General features: G+C 38.2%; 1 protein-coding gene across 5 annotated transcripts in view; it reads right to left on the reverse strand.

Annotated features, from left to right (window-relative positions):
- The window catches only part of PCDH9 (protocadherin 9), a 1,452,459-nt gene extending 1,440,045 nt beyond the window's left edge, over positions 1 to 12,414 (reverse strand). For 4 of the 5 annotated variants that reach the window (XM_006864304.1, XM_006864302.1, XM_006864303.1 and 1 more), the window contains exon 1: positions 7,352 to 10,387. In XM_006864304.1, the coding sequence (XP_006864366.1) occupies positions 7,352 to 10,387 (3,036 nt within the window). Of the gene's footprint in view, positions 1 to 6,438; positions 10,523 to 11,743 lie in introns of those variants that run through there. The other variant, XM_006864305.1, reaches the window with a different exon arrangement.
- Positions 12,415 to 21,649: the final 9,235 nt, after the last annotated feature.

Below are 21,649 nucleotides of genomic sequence, written 5' to 3' on the forward strand. Positions count from 1 at the left end.
CAGTGTTTCAGCATTTTGGGGAAAAATAGACAAGGCTAATTCCTTGGGCTATAAATCACTCTAATGTGGAGGGAAATGTGTTAGCTAGTTGTATTACAAAGCCTTTACTTCATATTTAATAGGCACCTGCAATACCAGCATTATACAAAGCTCTCTACTTTTCAAATCTTTAAAACCCCACTTAATTTTCAGCACTGATTTCCTGCAATCTAAGAGCTTATGAAGGGTTCACTGTGTTCATACAGATCTATGCAAAATGTGCCAGAACTTCCCTGTCTGTGATGCCATTCATTTGGAGGTGAATCCTAAATTTCTATCACTGGCACACTTATTTCCGTCTAAAATAAATATTCTCAGAATGAAAGCTGAAGATTAGTAGGAGGACAAAAAAGGAAGCAAAGTAACTAGCACTGAGAGAGATATATGCAAATATCAGCTGAATGACAATTCTTCATACCATTTACAACTGAAGCTTAAAGACCCAAATACTCCGCAATCCATTAGTTTCTCAATATCCTGAAAGGGATTAGAGTATTTCTTAATCAACTGCTAACAGACTGCAAAGGGCCAGAGACTGGATATTAACAAAGCAGCATAATACTAAAACATGAAGATGGTCAGATACTAAAATACAGCTGGGGGGTGTGAGAGGAATGTTACAAGATGATACACGAATATGATTTTTAAAAGACCAACTTTTTCTACCCTGCAGTCCACATAATTAAAAATCTATACATTAATGAATGCTGAAGCAGCTCTAGAATGCTGAAGCGGCTCTAGACTCTTTTCATGAAGAAGTAAGTTAATTTGATATAATTTCTCAAGGAATTCTGGAAAATGACTAGGATGAATCAATCAAATATGCCTCGAATGATTTGCCTGCCTGTGCGTACAGCTCCACCACTTCTAACCATACAGGTGGTCCCACTTCCATCATTTTAAATGTGAGCGGGGCTTATGGTGCTGACATCTGTCAAACTGTTACAGATCCAGAGAAAATATTTTCTCATGTCACTTAAATAATAGGTAAGTATGTAAAAACAGATCTATAGTAAACTTTGAGTTCTGAAGACTTCAAGTTATATGTTATAGCTCAGAAATATCTACTGTTTTGGCTACTAAACCTGATGTCATGTCTGTAGGTGACAAACATAGCATTTATACGATTATGAGTGAGCTAGATTAACTGTGGCCTGTTTTTCCAGTTGATTCCTGCCATTATGCTTTAATGGTAATAAAAGGACAGTTGTTTAACTTATTTAAGAATTTAAAATTTTAATGAATCTTTGTTTAGGGAAAAAAGAACATAAACCCTAACCAAAATGTCAATCATGGTAATAGATCTTTCTTGTTCTACAGTTCTGATGACTGACAACCCAATAGGTTTGTATCAAATAAAGGCAAAAAGCATGTGTTCCTTTCCAAATGAAATGTCTGACAGATTTAACAGCTTTGTGAAATAACAAGTGATGGAATCTTAAACAGCAGAGTATATTTCCTACATATAGGATAGATCGTGTTACTACATTTGGATTTACTTCTGTAGTTTAATGCAGATTTGGGCTACTACTTAAAAACCCATAAGACATTTAGCATCCTCACTTGTTGTTAAGTCTGATGCCTCCAGGTACTGAAAACTTGACAACCACTTCCTGATCCAATCCCCATAAAGCCTGCCTTGTGTTTAGTACCATAGTCTACAAATTCGATATAAACTTTATATATGTATGGCCCTAATGCGTAATGCACTCTGAAAAATTAATCAACACAACATCAGGTGGCAAGAAGGACAAAACAAAAATGCCCACAGTAAATAATTCTTCATTTGTTTCCAAATAAGGTAACCATGGTATTAAGAATGATTTATTAATATTAGCAAGACTCACTAAAGAGACAAACTCACAGTTTTCAGAAAGGACTTCCTCTAAGGAAATACCAGACTAAATTCAGAGAAAGCGTACCCAAAATATTGTAAAGTAGGAAACAATCCACTAGACTCATTAGTTTGCTGTTTGAGTATCCTTGAGCCAAGAGTTTAACTCTGACAAAAGTAGGCTGAGAAAGTACTAAAGAGCAGACCAGCCAATTAATATGGCCCTGAAACCCTGTAGCCACAAAGTCCAGTGGGATTAGATCAACACAACTTCTGCATCTTCCAACTTTGGACTAGTTTTCTGCACTCCCCAGAAAGTTTTAGAAAGTAAACAACAACTCTAACAAAATAAAAATAATTGTAAAATGAGAGCTCTGAGGAAATATAATTAAAGTGTCACTTATATACCTCAACTCATACGTGTGGGGGAAGCTTACTAAGATATAACTTTTAACATTTTGAATCTAGTTCATGGATATCTGATATATGTCCATAAGAGTAATCTCAGGGTTGTAGGTAATTTTACTGGTGTTCTCTATTCTCTGTCACCAGGATAATGACTTATCTGAAACTAAGGCCAACTTCAATTTGCATTGCTTCTGTACCTAGAGCTAATTGCAATAATCATATTTGTTTTTTTAAAATCACAAAATATTCAAATACAGAAATTATTTTCTCTGCTCACAGTTGTTCAGAAATCAACCGATATGCTTAATAAAATGGTGACTTTCATTATGATTCTTCTTAAGGTTACTGACACCTAATGCTCATGTGTACCTTAAATTCGGTAGCTTAAGAGTACCAAACTGAAAAGAAAAAAAAAATCAGATATTTTCCCAACAAACATAAGAGGGAAGGCAGGGTGTTTAACTGGATGACCCATTCTCAATTCAAATTCCTGAATTAATATCCAAGTGTTTCCTGGGTATCTTCTGCCTTGTAATGTGGAAAGTAAGCTCATGACTACAGAGTACTTAGCAAAATAGAAGGTATAAAAACATAAACCATAACTGATAACTTTTAAAAAATAGTATACATTTTGGGGAGCCGATTTCAACTGTCACTCTCTACATACTCCAAACTTCAGTAGTTTAAAATATTGTAAAGTTTTTGTTAAGCTCATATTAGATGATTTTAGCTTCCTTGATTTTCAATTGAACTTTTCTTTCTCACTGTCCTAAATAGTAATTCTGTGACTTTCTTGTGTACTTTACAAGACATAATCACATTTTCTGTGGTTGTACTTTTCAAAAATATAAAGTAATCTTAAGTGCACTATATCTATAAATGGTTTGGAATAGAAGCAATTCTCTTCATACTTTACAAGTGCATGAATACACTTAGGTATAGTATTCATATGCATGTTCAGTATATAATTTCTGCAATGCATACACAAATTTAGATATAAGCAAATACTACTTTAGATTGTGAAAACCTTAAGTCAGGGTGTCTAGGTTGTACAATGAGTATTTCACCTAGGGCCAAAGTCACCATGACTTTTCACCTAGGACCAAATTCTAGTACAACTATCACAAATTGTTCTACTACTTAAAGAAGTTGTCAAATGTAAATAGGTCACCTCTTTTTTCTTTTAATATTTTCATTTGGTATATGTATCTATATATGCCACACACACTAGGGCCAAGAAAATTAATTCTTCAAATGTTATCAGCCAGGCTGGGAAATAACAATAAACAGTTTACAGTAAAGCCTCCAGCTACAATAAAACAGCTATCGATAAGTGGGCTAAGAACTGGGCTGTGCAAAAACCAGTCCTCTGGAAATGATCATCTGAAAGGCAAAGGTGCTGGCATATCTTGTTCCACAGTGCTAAGAAGAAGTGCTTCTCAAAGTGTGGTCTCTGGATTAGCAGAATCAGCATCACTTGGGAACTTGCTAGCCAAAGGAAATTTTCTGGCCCCACCACAGTGGTACTGAAACAGAACCTCCAGGATTGCGTCCCAACCACCTTTGTTTTAACAAGTCCTCCAGGTGATTCTGAGGCATGTTAAATACAGAATAGATAGATAGATAGATAGATTGATAGATAGATAGATAGATAGATAGATAGATAGATAGATAGATAGATAGATAGAGATATATGCATATATATATATTTTTTATATCTGTTGAAAATACTTTCCCCTCTCTTAGAGAAAATACTCCAGTGACTATCATTTAAAGTCCTATAGGAGTTTATTATGCTACAATCATCTTTAGCTCTATAACAGCAAACTTTTCTTTTTTTCATTAAAAAATATTATGACATGATCTTTGGCTAAAATATGAAAATTTCACTCAATCTGTGAATGATAAATTTACTTCCAAAAATAATTTGGAGCTATTCAGTGGCAGATTTATTATAATCAAGAAAAGTGTAAGTTTAGTAAAATGAAGTGACTGAGGTGGACAAATTTATAATTGTTTCACACATCTTTTTGCAGAGTAACAAGGGGGGGGTGGGGAAACAGTAGGAGAAAAAAATAGCCAAGCTAGGTACCAATAAACCCCAAACAAATACATAGGGTAAAAATATTACTTTTTCATTGTATAGACAATCAAATTACTGCTATTTAAATCTGGTAACCCTTAACCTAAGAATCTTGCATTTAGTCATATATCAAATATCAGTATACGGTAAAAACAAACAAACAAACAAACAAAAAAATCCTATTAACAACATACTTGCCCTGACCCCAACTAAAACACTAAATAGGTTTTATGCTAGTTTATAAAGTTCTTTGAAAGCTTTTGTAGCAATAAATCTATGTTTGTTTCAAAATTTGTGTAGCTACTGGGATATATTTAGTTTACAAGTCACTAGCTGAAGTGAAGTAGCTGAAATCCAAAAAGTTTTTTATTTTTTTTTCACTTTTCAGCTCCAACTAGAATGTGTTCAGAAAACAATCATTGAGATGAGTGAAGACAATTAAAATGTCAGTACATGATACTTGTTCTTTTCTCAGAGAAAAAATAACTCTTTTATAGGAAACTGGTACAACTACCATCAGCATTACCTCTCTGTACACTTCAAATACTCCTTTCCTCCAACACTGATTTTTCCCTTTCAGTATGAAAACTTATGAAAGTTATAATCAAAGCCATTTCAATAGCACTTTATCATAACGCTGAATTATAGCTACATCTGAACATCCAAATGCCTACTACAAGAGTAAATGGCACAATAGCCTCAAGAATGTTTAAAATGTACTTTAGTTCCAGTTAAAGAATTACTTAACATCCTATTTGAAAGATTACATCATTCAAACAAATAATCTTATGACTAAGCCTCACGAAAAGGCCTTTCTATACTTTGCTGAAATGCACTTAATATTGTCACTACACTACATATAACTGCATACGACTCCGACTTTTGTGGATAAATCAGAGAACTTTCTACCAATGCTAGTGCCTACCACATTTATATTAAAAGAAAGGTATGGGAGCATAATATCATGATCTTTGGAGAACAGATTTCAGATTTTACATGGAAGGTTCTCAATCACATTACTTAATTTCAAAATATAATGCATATCATAAAATGCCATAAGTATTTCATGAGTGACTTTTACATTAAGAGTAAATGAAACATGTTTTACTTTCCTAAATTACTTTTTTGAAGAATTGCAAATTAATTAAACTACAATGAATTGTAAAAGTAACTTTTATAACTTTTTTTCATAATCTTTACTAAGCTTGGACAATTTCTAAGTCTTAAAACATCAACCTCTTTAAAACAAAAACAAAAACCGATGGAGTTAAACAGGAAACTAATTCATCCCAAGTTCATTTTGCAGAAAAGCCTCATATTCTCTTCTGGCTCTATCATACAAATTTAAGTATCCTCATCCTGGGCACTTAGCTCTGGAAATCTGGACTTTTAAAAACGCTTTAGAGATTTAATCTTTTACTTTATAACATGGAGATTTCAGAAATACAATCATAGGTATTATACTTAATGTTCTGAGAGTATCCATGAGATGTCTTGTCAAAGTTATTTTCAATAACAAGTCTATTATTAATGTGAAGCCTTAAAGTAATTCCTAGAGTAATAGGCAATAAATGGAAGAGGGAAACAAGAGTTTCAAGAGGATCCCCCACCCCTTCCAGGAAAAGAAATAAACATTTCTCTTGACTTTTCAAAAACTAAATCAATGGCAGTCAAACATGTCTTGCATTTTCATTTTACTTTTCTTGATTTCCTGAAATTGAATCATATCTTTTATTACACTCAAATGGGCCATCACCACAAGGTAGAGTCAATACCAACAGAGATAGAAAGTAGATTACAAAATTCTAGAAAAGTTGGTGTGGTGAGAACTAAGCACAAAAGAGCAAGCAACTGAACTTAAATACTAGTTGCTCCAGAGCAAGTATCATTAAATAAAAGGTATCTTTGGCTGTAGTACCAGCTTGATCCTTCCCTCCCCCATTCCCTCACTACTGCGGGATTGGCACCTGGCCAACACAAGCGACATGATACCCTAGTGCCATCTACAGGCTATTATTGACATTCAAATTTTGTGGCAACAGACAAGCACCAGTGAAATAAATTAGACAGCGCTGCATTTAAATCTTTATTAACAAGGAATTATTAGACCTAAGAAAACTAATTCTGGATTTGGTTGAAATATGAGTTTCTCAGCCTCTTAATCTCTCTTCATATGGCATATTTCACAGTTTAAAATGAGTTATGACAGATTACTTATGCATTACTAAGATGAGAGAATATTTACAATGGATTCATTCTTTTCTGTATAATGTATAAATCAGCTATATTAGGAATAAAGCATTTCTTTTTTGAAAGAGTACTTTGGCCATTGTGGATAGTCTGAAAATCTTTCTATTAAATATCCATTTCAGTAAATTATAGTAAAATCATTCGAAATCAAAGAGAAGACTTCCTGTATGGCTTAGTTGCAATCTACCAACAAACATGTGCTTCACAGCTGATGTACATTTAATATTCTACTATCTTGTTTAGAGACTTAAAAAAAAAAAAAAATTAACCCCTTTTTAGCAACCACAGCTCCTGCATAATTACAGTCAGACCTTCAAATATCATTTTAAAGTTGAAATCTGAAGGTGACTTTTTAGATAAAAAAGGTCCTGTGGACATCTTGAAGCAGTCAGTTTGGAAACCCCAGAAGTAGAATTTAGCCTACCAGGACACGATATGTTCTTCAGCACACACTATCTCAGGACAGTTTGGAATCATTTCCTCTTTTCATCTTTTGCCATTTGAAGGAAACTGGTAAGTTAAATAATTCTCAGAACTCAGAAATTTCAAAACCGTTCTAGAAATTATTGACTGAGCCCCAGAGTAATATAAAAGGGGTCAAGTTTTTTTTTTTTTCTCCCCTCCTTATGATATAACTAAGCTAAAGTTAGACCAAAACAAGAGACACTGGCACGTTAATACTGGTTGACTGGGCACTTGTATGCAGTACTTATAGACCAGTAAAAGTGCTCGTTTACCTGTCTGGTGTGTAAGGGGCCCTTTGTCTTGAAGCCTCCTTGGGAACTGCACTCTGAGGCACTGAAGTGGTCTGAACTAGTGGAAGAGCGTTTGGAAAGCGTGTCACAACCTCCGACAAAGGTGTTGTCCAAGGGGAGTTCCTGAATCACATGATGCTTTTTCACGGAAACTGGAGTGTCTGGTTTGAGATGAAAAGCAGGCTGTGGAGAGGCAGATTTGTAGTGCTTGGCCAGGTCCGGACTGTTAGGCTTGAAGGTTGTTGGAGGGGCAGGACCCCAGTCAAATCTTCCTATGCTTTGCTCCTCCAACTCAGCTGGCAGGCTTATTGTCCCATTGATAGGTTCGTGAACTGCATCATCCGGCTTGGACTCTTCAATGGTCACAAAGTTCAAAAGAGAACTCTTAGGAGACTTTCTTTTCTTCCTTTTCTTTTTTTTGCTTTGCTTGTTCTCCTGGTTTGGGGACATCCACTCAGCGCCTTGCTTGCTCCTCTGGGCTGCTTTGAACCTTGATGCATGGCGACAGCGCACCAGAACGGTGACAAAGATCACGACGATGACCACCATGGCTCCTGCTACGATGGCAATCATGATGGTGAGATAGTCCTCGTTTTGGTAAGGTTGACTACTATCCCCAATGTTCCTGTCCAAGGGGGTCTCCATAGTCCTGCGAATCAAGTCATAGATGTAGGAGGCGTTGCCAGCCGTGTCATTCACATACAGAAAAACAAGCACAAGTGTGTGCAAGGACTTTGGGTACCCCAGGTCACTAATGTTGACCACCAAACGGTGCAAGCCCACATCAGTAGGTGCAGGTTTCTCTTCCAGAGTAATGTTACCTGTTACTGGATCGATCCGAAATAAACCTTTGTTGTTCCCACTCACAATCGTATACTTAAGTTCAGCGTTCATCCCAGTGTCGATATCCACCGCAAAAACTTCTGCAACCACGGAGCCAGGAATGGCTGAAAGGGGCACCAACTTAAAGGAAGTGTTAGACGGTGGGGAAATGACAACTGGGCTGTTGTCATTTACATCCATGACATTGATAGTTACTTTCGCAGTGGAGGAACGGGGTGGTTGCCCTCCATCTGTGGCTTTGACATCAAAAGTGTAGGAGCTCTGCTGCTCTCTGTCAAATGAAACATTTGACTTGATGACTCCAGAGTAAGGATCCAACACAAAATTCTCATTGTCATTTAGAATGGATAGAGTCACAGCTTTGTTCTCCCCAGCATCTGCATCTGTCACTGTGATTACCCCCACAGTACTATACTTTGGCAGATTCTCAGACACAAAAAATTGAAAATGATTATGAGTAAACTTGGGGCTATTGTCATTCTCATCCAGAACAGTAACTATCACAGCCGCTTGGCTTTGCAGGGGAGGGGTCCCATTGTCCCTGGCAGTTACTGTAAAAATGAAGCGTTCTTGTTCCTCTCTGTCAAAGACCCTGGAGGCTGTCAGAACTCCTGTCTTTCGGTCCAGATCAAAGAAGGAGGCATTCGGTCCAAGCTGATAAACAATGTCTGCATTTTTCCCACTGTCTTCATCTGTGGCACTAATAGTTGTTAAGTATAACCCACGTCGGTTGTTTTCAGAAACTGACATCTCAATTACAGGCTGGTTGAAAATTGGTGGGTTGTCATTTTCGTCCTCAAGCTTAACCCTTACTAGGGCAGTCTGATTCAAACTGGGCTTCCCAGAATCAGAGGCAACAATTTTAAAGCTGAATTCTTTGGTGCCCTCATAGTCCAACAAAGAAGAGGTCTCTAACAAATACTGGTTGTCGTAAACTGCCTTCAAATGAAACGGGACCTCTCTTTCAATGAAACAGATCACTTTGCCATTCACATCTGTGTCCTTATCTGAAACTGTAATTAGGGCAATCTTTGTATTGACAGGGTCTTTCTCAGATAAGTACACTGTGCCATTGATGGGACTTATAATGTACCTGAGGTCTATGTTGGGAGGGTTATCATTTACATCAGTGACATTGATAGTAACCGTTGCTCGGGCAGGAGTGGAGCTGCCATCACTAGCCAATACTGTCACTTTGTGAATGGCTGTCTCCTCTCGATCTAAGGACCTCTGAACTGTGATCAGCCCAGTAGTATTATTTAAAGCAAAGAGTCTTTTGGTTGCAGGGGCGACCTGGGCACCAAAAATGTACCTGATTTCTGCATTACTGCCTACATCTGCATCAGTGGCATGGAGCTGAATCACAGAGGTACCTACAGGAGCATTCTCTGGAATATGCACCTCCACTTGACCCTCTTTAAACACTGGCCTGTTGTCATTTACATCACTTACTGTGACCTGCAGTATGGCTGTGCTGGATTTCTGTGGAGTGCCTCCATCCTCTACTTTGATTTTCATCACATAGGTATCTTTCTGCTCTCTATCCAAGTTTTGCTGGACAATCAATTGCGGCCACTTCTCTCCCTCCGGAGTTTCCACGATATCCAGTCCAAAAACACTCTGCCCATTTAACAATTCATAATGCTGTACACCATTGAAGCCTGTGTCAGGATCTGTGGCTGATGGAATTGGAAAGCGGCTGTTGATCAAAGTGTTTTCCGGAATGGAAATATTGATGACTGGAGATGGAAACATGGGTGCATTGTCATTGGTATCCTTGACAATTATTTTTATTTTAATCAGTCTGAAAAAATCATTGGGGAGGATCACCACCTCAAGTTCAAAGAAACACTCATTCTCCTCAGCATATGACGCTCCGGCACAGAGTTTTTCTCGGTCTATTCTATTGGAAGTGGTGAAGATTTCCCCAGTGTTACTGGATACTTTCACCAAAGGGGCATCCCCAGCTTTAGACACCAGTCTGTAGACAAGGCTAGCGCTGGTCCCTGTGGCAGCATTGATGTGAGAAATGTTCAGATCCTTTGGTATGTTTCCTATGGGCACATTTTCAGGCAATTCTTCCCTAATAGTGTAAATAAGTTCTTGAGCTATCGCTGAATCCAGCCTTAAACAGGCAATCAGAGCAGCCAACAGGTAAAAATCCCTCAGGTCCATGATAATGTATTTATTTTCTTTTCTTGGATTCTAGGGTTTAAAGGTATCCACTGAGGAATGATGCACAAATTGCAAGAGGAAGCGTGCATGGACTGGAGGATGCATTACATCTCATCGTTTATTTGGAGACAGCCACTGTCAACACAATCGTATAGACAATATTATTCTTCAGTAAAGAAAAACATACAGTCACAAAATATCACAACACACTTTCCTCTGCCTATTAGTAAACATGGCAGTTTGCTCTGCTACAGTTTGCAAGTTAACTTGATGCCAAAAAAACACTAAATATCCCTTGCTTGTTGCATTTGCCCACAGAAAAGGAAATTCACTACTTTTGAATTAAGGTCAGCTGCCTGTGTGTTTTGCTTTATACCTATGTTCACTCCCACTGGTTTTGGGATACTGCTTAATTCAAAACATGCGTTCTCCTTCTGCCCTTCCCCTCCCCCTTTGTTACCAGCCTTCCCATTTCTACCCTACCTCCCTCAGTTTTTTTAGGTGCAAGTGAAAACTCTTGAGTATTTAACCATGGTTGCTGCTAATTGCTTTGTCACACGTCAAATGTGATGTGTTTTCTTCTCTGAGTCATGTCTTTCTTCTAAAAAGACTATTTTCCTCTTTGCTCCCAATTCTTCAACTGCCTTCTAATACCATTTTACTAGGAAACAAGCATCCCGACATGCTGCTGCAGCATTACAAGCAATAGTCACTGGCCACTTCAGAGCTTCACTGCCTAAAAGCACAATACCAAGACTTCAAATGTCTCACCCAGAGCCTGCTCTCCTTTTTCCATATTGTCCAATTATCCCTATTGGAATTAATAAACACATTAAAACTTTTTAAAAAATACCTAATAATATAAGGTTCCTTATTCTAGAGGTGGAAGAGACTGTGGAGATGTAAGTGAAACGCAGTTAACATTCCCCCTGTAACAGCACAGTATTCTCTTCTGAGCATAAAAGGGCGAAAAAAATGCAGTTTCTTTAACCCTGTTCTCTGGTTATAATATTTGTACCATCTGCCACACATAAATACTGCATCCAGTAATGCAGGTAGAAAGCCTTCTGCTTAGATACTCCCCTAACTGCAATTTAAACCGAGGCAAGGCTCCAGGCAGGCACCTACTAGAGTAGAACTGGTCAGTTCTCAAGCACTAATCTTATCTGCATTAGGCTGCACGGTAGCTGATGCCCGCGATTAGTTCCGGCAGAGTGATGCAGGTAGGGATGCAGATACAGCCGAGTAGGTGAGCTCTGCCCCGACCTTCTACCCAATTACAAACATCCCTCCTCTACACGCAGGAGATATCTAAACACAGAATTTACAATTGTGCATGCGAAACTTTACACTTACGTTAGTTGCCTCAACCTTTCCCCTTTCCCGGTATGCTGCAGTTATAGAAATGATTTGTTCCAACACATAGAAAGCCATGCATCTGGTAGCACCAGTTTGGGGAGAAATCAGAAGCAGCAAAACGTTTCCTCCTTGTAAAATGTGTTGCTTCGGGCTGGCAAATTAGCAACTCCAAAGAACAAATTCACAGATTTGTCGTTAGTTATTCTCTCCACATTTCGTCTCTATTACCCACTGGGTCTGGGCTCTTCTGGTATTTAGCACACACACAACATCCAGTTGCACTTCTTCAGCTCAGGAGTATTTTCCACAGCATAAAGCATACCATTTCCATGCGATATCAATGCTGCTTAAGTCTCTAACTTCTTGTAGGAAACGTCAGAGTTGAGGCGATGGTGATTCTCTAGCTGCTCTCCGGGGGTGACAGTTGCCTGAAGAATTCCTAATCAGTAATCTCTTTCGTGCTTCAGAGACTCAAAGGCGCTCCTTCCTGTCTTGCATGCTCTCCTCTCTCTCTCTTCTCCTCTGCCCCTCTCTCCTTCTCTCTCTCCTCTCTCTGAACTGAATTTCTTGATATAACTCTCAATAAGCCCACAGGGAGGGCGTGACGGAAGAGGCCCAACCCCCGGGTCCTGATTGGCCTGCATCTTGCGGTGCGGGCGGCCGCAACCGGGCGCGAGGGAGGGGGCTCTGAACAAGGCGCTGACTGTCTACCAACCTCCAGTCCTCATCGCCCCCTCGGCAGCCGCGAAAACCCGGAGAGGGAATCATGGCCCCAGGAGAGTCGGGTTCCAGTAGGTGCACTGAGCATGCCCAGCAGGGTCCGGCCCTAGAGGGAAGCGCCAGCGCTCCGCAGGGTGCGGACACGGGTTGAGCTGGCTGGAGCGGGACCATGTGTAGTCCTCACCGCTCGGGAAAGCGGGCGGAAGAGGCCGGACGGCCAGGACCACGTAAATGGCGCGGAGGCTGCGGAGAGCGGAGCCGAGGAGCGTCTGGCGGCGCGGCGACTCGTCTCTAGATGCATATTTTGCACATATTTTTGCCAAAATACAAAGAGGCCAAATTGCAAAGATGAGAAGGAATGAACCCGGGGTTCCAGGCTCCAGACGCACAGCCACCCCTCGGAAGGGAGCGCGGGAGAGGGAGGCGCGGAGCGCGCAAAATGGACAGCATGCCCTGGGCTGCAGAGAGGCTTTCTGCAGGCAGGACACTGAAAGAAGGGCGGATAGGGCGCACTGCGAAAGGTCAGGGCAGCGGAATTTTGTATTTCACTGGAGACCGGGAAGAAAATAAATACGAACACGTTCTACATAGAGGCTCACAGAAAGCATCAGGGGAAAGGGAAAGCGACAACCTCTGGGGTCCACTTGGTCCTGGCAGCCTTAGGATAATGCGAAGCCTTGACTCTGAACGCAGAGCCTGCCACGGCCGCCGAGCCAGAAACCCGAGGACAGAGCTCGCTAGGACTCGAGGTTGCAGCATATTCCGCTGCCAGCTCACCTACCTGCAAACTTTGCGTCAGAGAAGCTGGAGAGTCCGGCCCTGCTGCTCCGCTGGCTGTGGAACATCGCAGTTTAGAGCAGGGAAACCGATTCCAACTTTACATGTAATACTTGTGTCTTTGACGGGGCCATTCATTTCTCCAACTCAACTCTATAGCATATACTCCAATATTTCTGTTACTCGGTCCAGGGCCATATGAGATGACTCCAAGAAGAATTAGCCTTAACCCTTAAATATTGACCCCCGAAAGCACTATTTATATTTGATAGATCTTTTAAAATCACAAAACCACGGTTTGTGTAATGGATTATACCCACTACACCAGACACCTGAGTAAAGTTTGAAGCATTAACATAAAAAGAGTTCAGCTGGACCAAAATTTTATTTTTTCTACATGACCTATAAAGGTTATCTGGGAAGGTCTTAATGCATGATTGAATAACTTGTTCTAGCAGAAAAGATAAAGGGCGTTTGCTTAAAAACCTCTGTTCACTCTGTACTGGGCTACACACACCTTAACGTCTCTTCACATACTCATGCACTATGATGGAATGCTTAGGTATAGCTCTTGAGTTTGAATATTATGCTTTTCTTTCTGAACAAGAACATAAATTTTCAAACATTAAAAGTAAATTTTGTTTTTGTTTTTGTTTTTTTTGTAATCACACAGCACACCTCCCAAACTGTATATTGCAGAAATAATTTCTTTCTGTAATAGACTCATTGTTAAGTGCCGTCGAGTCGGGTCCGACCCATAGCGACCCTGTACAGGGTTTCCGAGGGTGTAAATCCTTACGGGAGTAGAAAGCCTCATCTTTCTCCCGCGGAGCAGCTGGTAGTTTCGAACCGCTGACCTTAAGGTTCGCAGCCCGATTCGTAACCACTACGCTACCAGAGCTCCTTAATAGACTCATTAGGCACTACAATTTTCCCACATCTATGAAAATGTATTCTTCACTTTTATTAGTACTTTCTAAGGAACATGTTGAAAGTAAAACTGCAGTGTCTGTAAGCCCATTGTGAAGACCATAAATCAAGTATATGTGAAATACATATGTATAACATTGCTTTTTTGAAGGCATAGGTCAATCCTATTTTCAAATAGCCAAGCACCTCTGATTATAAACATAATGTTGTGTGGCTAGTGTATGCAAACTCTAAGAAGGAAAAGGACAGCTTAAATGAGTAAACGTTAAAAAATTATCTCATACAATAATGTGGGTGAATTAAAGTAGATTCTTTTATCTTACCACAGTGAATGATCTTTTTGCCAATCACAAAAGCTACAATTAAATCTAGTACACTGTTCCAACTGTCACCTATCTTATGCTGTTAAGGATTTTAAAATAATAAATGAACCCTCATTCTGATACATTTGCAGTAAACAGCAGCTCAGCTCCTTTCCAGGTCATTTCCTAAGCATCACAGTTGTATCACATTCTTATTCTATTCATACTGTAGTCATTTCAATGGCATGTGTCCTAGAACCAGATAGCGTAGCAATAATTATTTAATATTATTACCAAGAAGAATTGTTTCTGTTTGCTAAGGGAGAAATTTTACTTGTCAGGACCCATTACTACCCAGTGTACATAAATGAAATCTTTGTATGAACACAGTATGAAAGTTAAGAAAGAGAATAATCATCATTTAAATGTATGGACACAAGACTTCATTCAATTAAAGAAAACCATAAGTTAAATCTCCAGAATGAATTGTGTCAAGTACTTGTTAAAGGAGAATGGACATATTATAGAAATTGAGCTACCAGTTGGTTCCTTGTATAGCTATTTGAAATGCCTAAACTATTTGGATTCATAAATGAATTATCTAAATTTTACCTCTTAGAACTAGAATGGTTGAGGCTTTGTTTTTTCATTATTATATTCTAACTGCAAAACTTTGTGTAAAAACTCTGATTAGATATCTTATTAATATTTTTGCAAGAAAATTAAATATAAAGGGTCAAATTCCTAACCTTCTGCGATCATATAACTTGAGACTTCTGTCCCAAACACTATATAACATTTGCATAATGAGAGATACTTAAAATCCATCTTTCCTAAACACCTTTTCAAATGTATGTCTATATAATCCTTTATTTAGTGAATTTGATAAAATATGATTTTCAATATTGTGTGCTGTTGAGTCATTCCAATTCATAGCATATATCTATATACATATAAAGGTATGTATGTATCTATCTATGTGTTTATATGTTTTTATATCCTAGTGTGGTGCCTTTGGAAAAGCACTGGAATGCTAAATGAAAGGTAAGTGGTTCAAATCCACCATTTGTCCTTGGAAACCCTATAGAGCATTGCTATGAGTCAGAACTGACTTGACAGCACTTAACTCTCTCTCTCTCTCTCTCTCTCTCTCTCTCTATATATATATATATATATATATATATATATATATATATATATATATATATATATATATATAAGATTTCCAACTACATCTGTTTAATTAACCCTTATTTATTTTCCTACATGGAGGAATTATGACATTCTTAGCTATGTTGTATATGGTTTGTACTTAAGGAATTTATATATGTATGTACATATATAAGTAGCTCTGGTAGAGTAGTGGTTACAAATCGGGCTGCGAACCACAAGGTCAGCAGTTCAAAACTACCAGCTGCTTCACGGGAGAAAGATGAGTCTTTCTGCTCCCATAAAGATTTACAGCCTCGGAAACCCTGTTCAGGGTCGCTATGGGTCGGAACTGACTCGACGTCACTTAACAACAATAACAATGTACATATATGTGTGTGTGTGTGTGTGTGTGTGTGTGTATTTAACAAATTAAATGCCCTCATAGTTATATATTTGAACAATAATTTCCATGTTATATATCTAAACAATAATTTTCTACACTTGAATTATTAAGTAATTCATTTTGTTAGTTGGATTTTCATCTCTGATTTTCTCGTTTCCACTCAGCATTTTAAAATTACAATTTACACAGACATTACATTTAATATAAAAGCTATAGACTGTGGTATTTAGAACAATAATCCCTAAGGATTTCTCAAGACTAATGTTTTCAACTCTGGTATAATATTTCTATATTCTAATTTACAGCATCCTGGTGTGGCACTGAAGAATAAGTACCGGGTTCCTAATTACAAGGTCAGCGGTTCATACCAGCAGCTCCTTGGAATCCTTATACAGCATTGCTATGAATCTGAACCCCTTGATAGCACTTAACAACAATAACATTCTAATCAAAGTTAAAAAGAAACTTAAAACACACTCTCCTCTCCCTACCCCAAAATTCTTTTAATCCACATGTCTTATTCAGTGTAAGGGACATTAATCAATCAATCACAGAGGCTCTTATGTCACAGCAGGTATTAGTGTCCTCATTTCACAAAAAAGACTTCACTAGTCTACTGCTTGTCTAGGAGGAAACTAAAGCTACAAATGCTAAGGCTTATTTGTATTACAACCATTTAGAAATGACAATGCAGAATTTTAACACTGCAATAAGAAATTTAACACCTTTTTAAGGCCATGCAAACTGGTGAAGTGTAGTAAGCTCCTTGAATAATTCTTGCCTTACCATTTATTAGCTTTTCCTTTTGAATACCTTTCTTCTTTTTTTTATTTCTTTTTTTTTTCTTCCATTTTTATAAATGAAAAAAACCTAGTCAAAGGTAATCAAATCAGAAAGGACGTCAGGTGACAACCACCATTCTGTGTGAATGGCAACTAAAACTATCCTAATTTACTATATTTTTATGGTTGACAACAATTATAGATGTAGTTCTGACAGATACCACAATATAAACTGACATTTTCCAGTACCATTATTTCTTTATCATAACTACTATGTGGCAATGTAGGATCAGTAAAGGACCCCAAACCATAAGGTTGGCAGTTCAAACCCACCGATAGCTCTCAGAAACCCTATACAGGGTCACTATGAGTCAGAACCAACCTGGCAACACATAACAATAACAACAACTAAATCAATGGAATTCTTAAAGTTATTTGACTTCAGATAATTTATAGACATAATGCACATGACAAATGTTTTCCTTTTATAGGCAGGTTCAAGCAATAATTTACGAAAACACAAAAAAATGGTTTTAAAAACAGCTTTTTTAAAAAGAAGAGAAATATATATCACGTTTAAATTTAGTTTGGTCACTTTAAAGTCATGTTATTTCAAATTAAATATAACAGCACTTTCTATTCCTTGAGAACTGTTAGATTAGAATATCAAGTAAGTACAAGTATTACCTACTCAAGTCACATTTATATAAGTGAAGTGTTCAAAGATGTAGAAAAGACATTCACATGTTTAGAAGTACCTCTATTTATACTTAAAACAGAAATAGGAAAATGTTGAGACAAGAACACATTTCAACACAATTGTATTTGCCCAAAGATAATTGGGGAAAATGAATTTCTTAGATATTAGGACTTACTTTTTAAATCAAACATAAGCATAATGCAGTAAGTTTCTCTTTAGTGTCTTTACCATTCACACTACTAAAAATATATTCTAGAAAGGAAGACTTTCATATTACCTGAAACAACATCATTTTGGGTACTTGGGTTCTCTATTTTGCTCACTTCCTAAAGCGGATAATTTTTTTTGGTCTTTGTTTATTTTATTTTTTTATTATAGTCTCACATGATATTCTTTGAGGAGCCCAATTTGTTACATAATGTGCACATAAATAGACTTACAAATATACGACAAGATGGATACGCCTCATTTTTTCACTTATATTCTCCCTCTGGAACCAAATAAGACCAACAGTCCTCCTTTAATTGAATTAGAATGACTCAGGGAGACCATGGATATTCTGTTGATTCCAGCAGGCCTGACTGAATTCTATATCACTGATAACACCTAAGTAATGGGGTTTAAAAGATACTAGAAAGATGAGGCTTTCTGCTCCCGTAAAGATTTACAGCCTCGAAAACCCTGTACAGGGTTGTTATGAGTCAGAACCGACTCCACAGTATATAACATTATGTTTCCACTGGAGATTTAATTCAATACTTCTATGCTTTTACAAATTGCCTGTATGTGTATGTACACACACATTCTTTAAAATATATATATATATTTTTTTAAGTGAAAAGCCTATTCTGTAGGTTACACTACTTTGTGTGTGGCAGTGTAGGATCAGCACTGGACTGTAAACCACAAGGTCGGCAGTTCAAACCCACCAGCTGCTCCTTGGAAACCTTATACAGGGTCACTGTGAGTGGGAACTGACTTGAGGGTATGTAACAACAACAATATCAAAAGGTTACACTTAAACAATGTATACAAAAGGACTAAAAGGCAGTCTCCTGGGTCCCAGCCCAATCCCATGCACTCAAAGTGAAGAGGACTTAAAACATTGACTGATGAAGATCAAAGAGCACAGCTTTTGGTATGGATTACAACTCAGTGTAAAGAAAACAAAAATCCTCACCACTGGATCAAAGAACAAAATTCTTATCAACAGAGAAAAGATTAAAGTTGTCAAGGACTTCATTCTTCTTGGATCAACTATCAAAACTCACGGAAGCAGCAGTCAAGAAATCAAACGACGTATTGCACACAAGACCTTTTTAAAGTGTTGAAGAGCAAAGATGTCAGCTTGATGACTAAGGTGCACCTGATCCAAGACTTGGTATTTTCAATAACCTCATATGCATGCGAAAGCTGGACAGTGAATAAGGAAGACCGTAGAAGAATTGACACATCTGAGTTATGGTGTTGGAGGAGAATACTAAAAGTGCCATGGGCTGCCAATGGAACCAATAGATCTGGGTTGGAAGAAGTGTAGCCAGAGTGCTCCTTAGAGGCCAAGATGGCCAAACATTGTCTCTCATACTTTGGACATATTGTCATGATTGGCCAGTCACTGGAGAAGGATATCATGTTTGGTAAAGTGGAAGGTCAGAGAAAAAGAGGAAGACCCCCAACGAGATGGATTGGCCAAGTTGCAGCATCAATGGACTGAAGTGTGGCAACAGTAGTGAGGTTGGCCCAGGATCAGGCAGTGTTTCGTTCTGCTGTGCATAAGGTCTCTATGAGTGGGTACCAATTCAATGGCACCTAACAACAATAAGAACAAGTCACAGATTTGTGATATTTCTAGAAAGGCTTAAGAGAGCCTCAAAGAAACTTCTTAGCTATATGGAATGTGATCACTCTGCTTTAAAGTGCTTAGTATACCAGAATACATCATTTTAAAAGATTAATTTTTTAGAAGAACTAGTATAGGGAATGTAATATGTGTGATATATAATAAAGCCTAATTAAGACAATTGTCCTTGCAAAAATACCACTTGTAAAATATAAGAAAGCAATCCCTCTTAAAATAATTTAGGAAACATTGTTAAGTTTCTCCTTATGTTACAAAAATTGTCATGTAACATGTCAATGTTGGAGAATAAGTTGGTGCTCATGTTTAAATAAGTTAATTGGAGTCCTGGGTGTGGCACTGCTGGTTATGCTGGACTGCAAGGTCAGCTTGAACCACAAAGTTGGCAGTTCAAGCTCACTAGTTGCTCCTCGGAAACCCTATATGGGGTCAATATGAGTTGGAACTGATGCCACAGCACTTAACAACAGCATGTTTAAATGCAACATCATTGTTTATATAGTCTCATTGCAAAATTATTTTGTTTAATTTCTAGAAGTAACACGTTAACAATAGAACTGTCTTTAACAGCTATGCTGAAAGCAAGTGAGGGAATTCTTTTCAGGTAATATTTGCTCCATAGCATAAAACTAAACTTACTTTGAGGTATATCTCAGCAGATAAGTAGATCCTAAAGTCTAAGTGATTCTTTAGGCATATATCACCATTAGTAGGAAAAAGTGGAAATAAAATTTGCATGAAAAGGAAATTGAGAAATGATTATATTGTGTGGTTAGATGCTCTAGATTAAATCCACCATTTTTACCTAGATTAATTTGGTGAGCAAGCATTCTTTTGATGCAAATAGTGCTCAGAGTGCCAGGAGATTTACATATCATTCACATGCTAAATTTGATTTAGTTTGTTTTCTTCCTCACAGAGATCAGATATTTTGAGTTAATGCTAGTTTTATTTGGGGTTGGGAGCCAGGAAGAAGTCCATTTGGCGCCTTCTGCTTCAGAGGAAGGCAGGACTCACAGTAAGAGACTGGAGGGTTTAGGACATTTGTGGAGCTACTGAGATGTACAGAAATTGTCAACAAGGAGTCACTAACATTCCCATGAGGTCCCTTTTCTTTGGAAAAGATTTTCCCCACAGTCCATCTTCTAATCTTGCACAGCTATCTTCTCATATTGTGGACTCATTCTGCCATACTCAAAATAGAACAGATCAACCTCATTCTGCCTATACTTTAGTACATTCTGGGGGATACTATATCCAGAGGCCTGTCAATGGATAATAGCACTTATGGCCATTAATTTTAAATTGCTGAATGAGCTCTCACAGCTAGTGATAGAAACTGCCATGGAACACCCCCCACCCCCCGTCCCCTCCCCCTCCCCCTCAACTGGTGCCCAGGGTATGTGTCATACCTGCAATACTCCAGATGACCTCTGACTCTATCCATGATGGAGCAAAATTCCCCTGAACCCAATAAACTGAATCTGCAACAAAGATCTTCCAAGAGCAATCTAGTTGTTTTGTGAACCAGATGTGATATAAACTCAGGAATGAATAATAGCAGTAACGTTTCATTACATTGTTGTTGTTCAGTGCCCTGGAGTTGTTTCTGACTCATAGTGACCCTGTGTAAGGTTTCCCAGCAGCAGCTAGTGGTGTGAACTGCCGACCTTGTAGTTAATGTTGTTGATGTTAAGTGCTGTCAAGTCGATTCCGACCCATAGTGACCCTGTATTGGGTTTCCAAGGAGCAGCTCGTGAGCTTGAACCACCAACCTTGCAGTTCAAATGGTTTTGCAGTCTGGCGCATTAACCCACAGCGCCACACCAATAGTCCAGTGTTTATCCTACAGTGCCTCATCAAAACCCCTGTTTCTCAAGAAAGAGACCAGAAAAGCAAAGGGAGGTTAGGAGACGGAGGTTAAAAGGGAGAGAGAATACAAAAAATGAAGATGATACACAGAAAGAATCAGATATGGAAACACCTGAAGGTGGGTAAGTCCCAGGTTCTACTTCAGTATTGGTGCTTAGTCGTATACCTACTACTATTTCTTAAACTATTATCTGCACTCAAGAATCCTAACTAATAGTCAAAACTGACCACAGCAACTTGATAATGTTCCTTGATCTTAGTCCATCTCAGCCTATCTTGATAATGTTGCTTGATCTTAGTTTATCTACTCTAGAGTTAAAATATGAACTGCAGTGATTTGATTGCCATTTCATAAAGTGTAAAGAAGAAAGTGTAAAGAAGAATGTTGTGTATCTGTAGGATAAGCA

Source organism: Chrysochloris asiatica, unplaced genomic scaffold (assembly GCF_000296735.1).
Source record: "Chrysochloris asiatica unplaced genomic scaffold, ChrAsi1.0 scaffold00063, whole genome shotgun sequence".
NCBI classification, from domain to species: Eukaryota; Metazoa; Chordata; class Mammalia; order Afrosoricida; family Chrysochloridae; genus Chrysochloris; species Chrysochloris asiatica.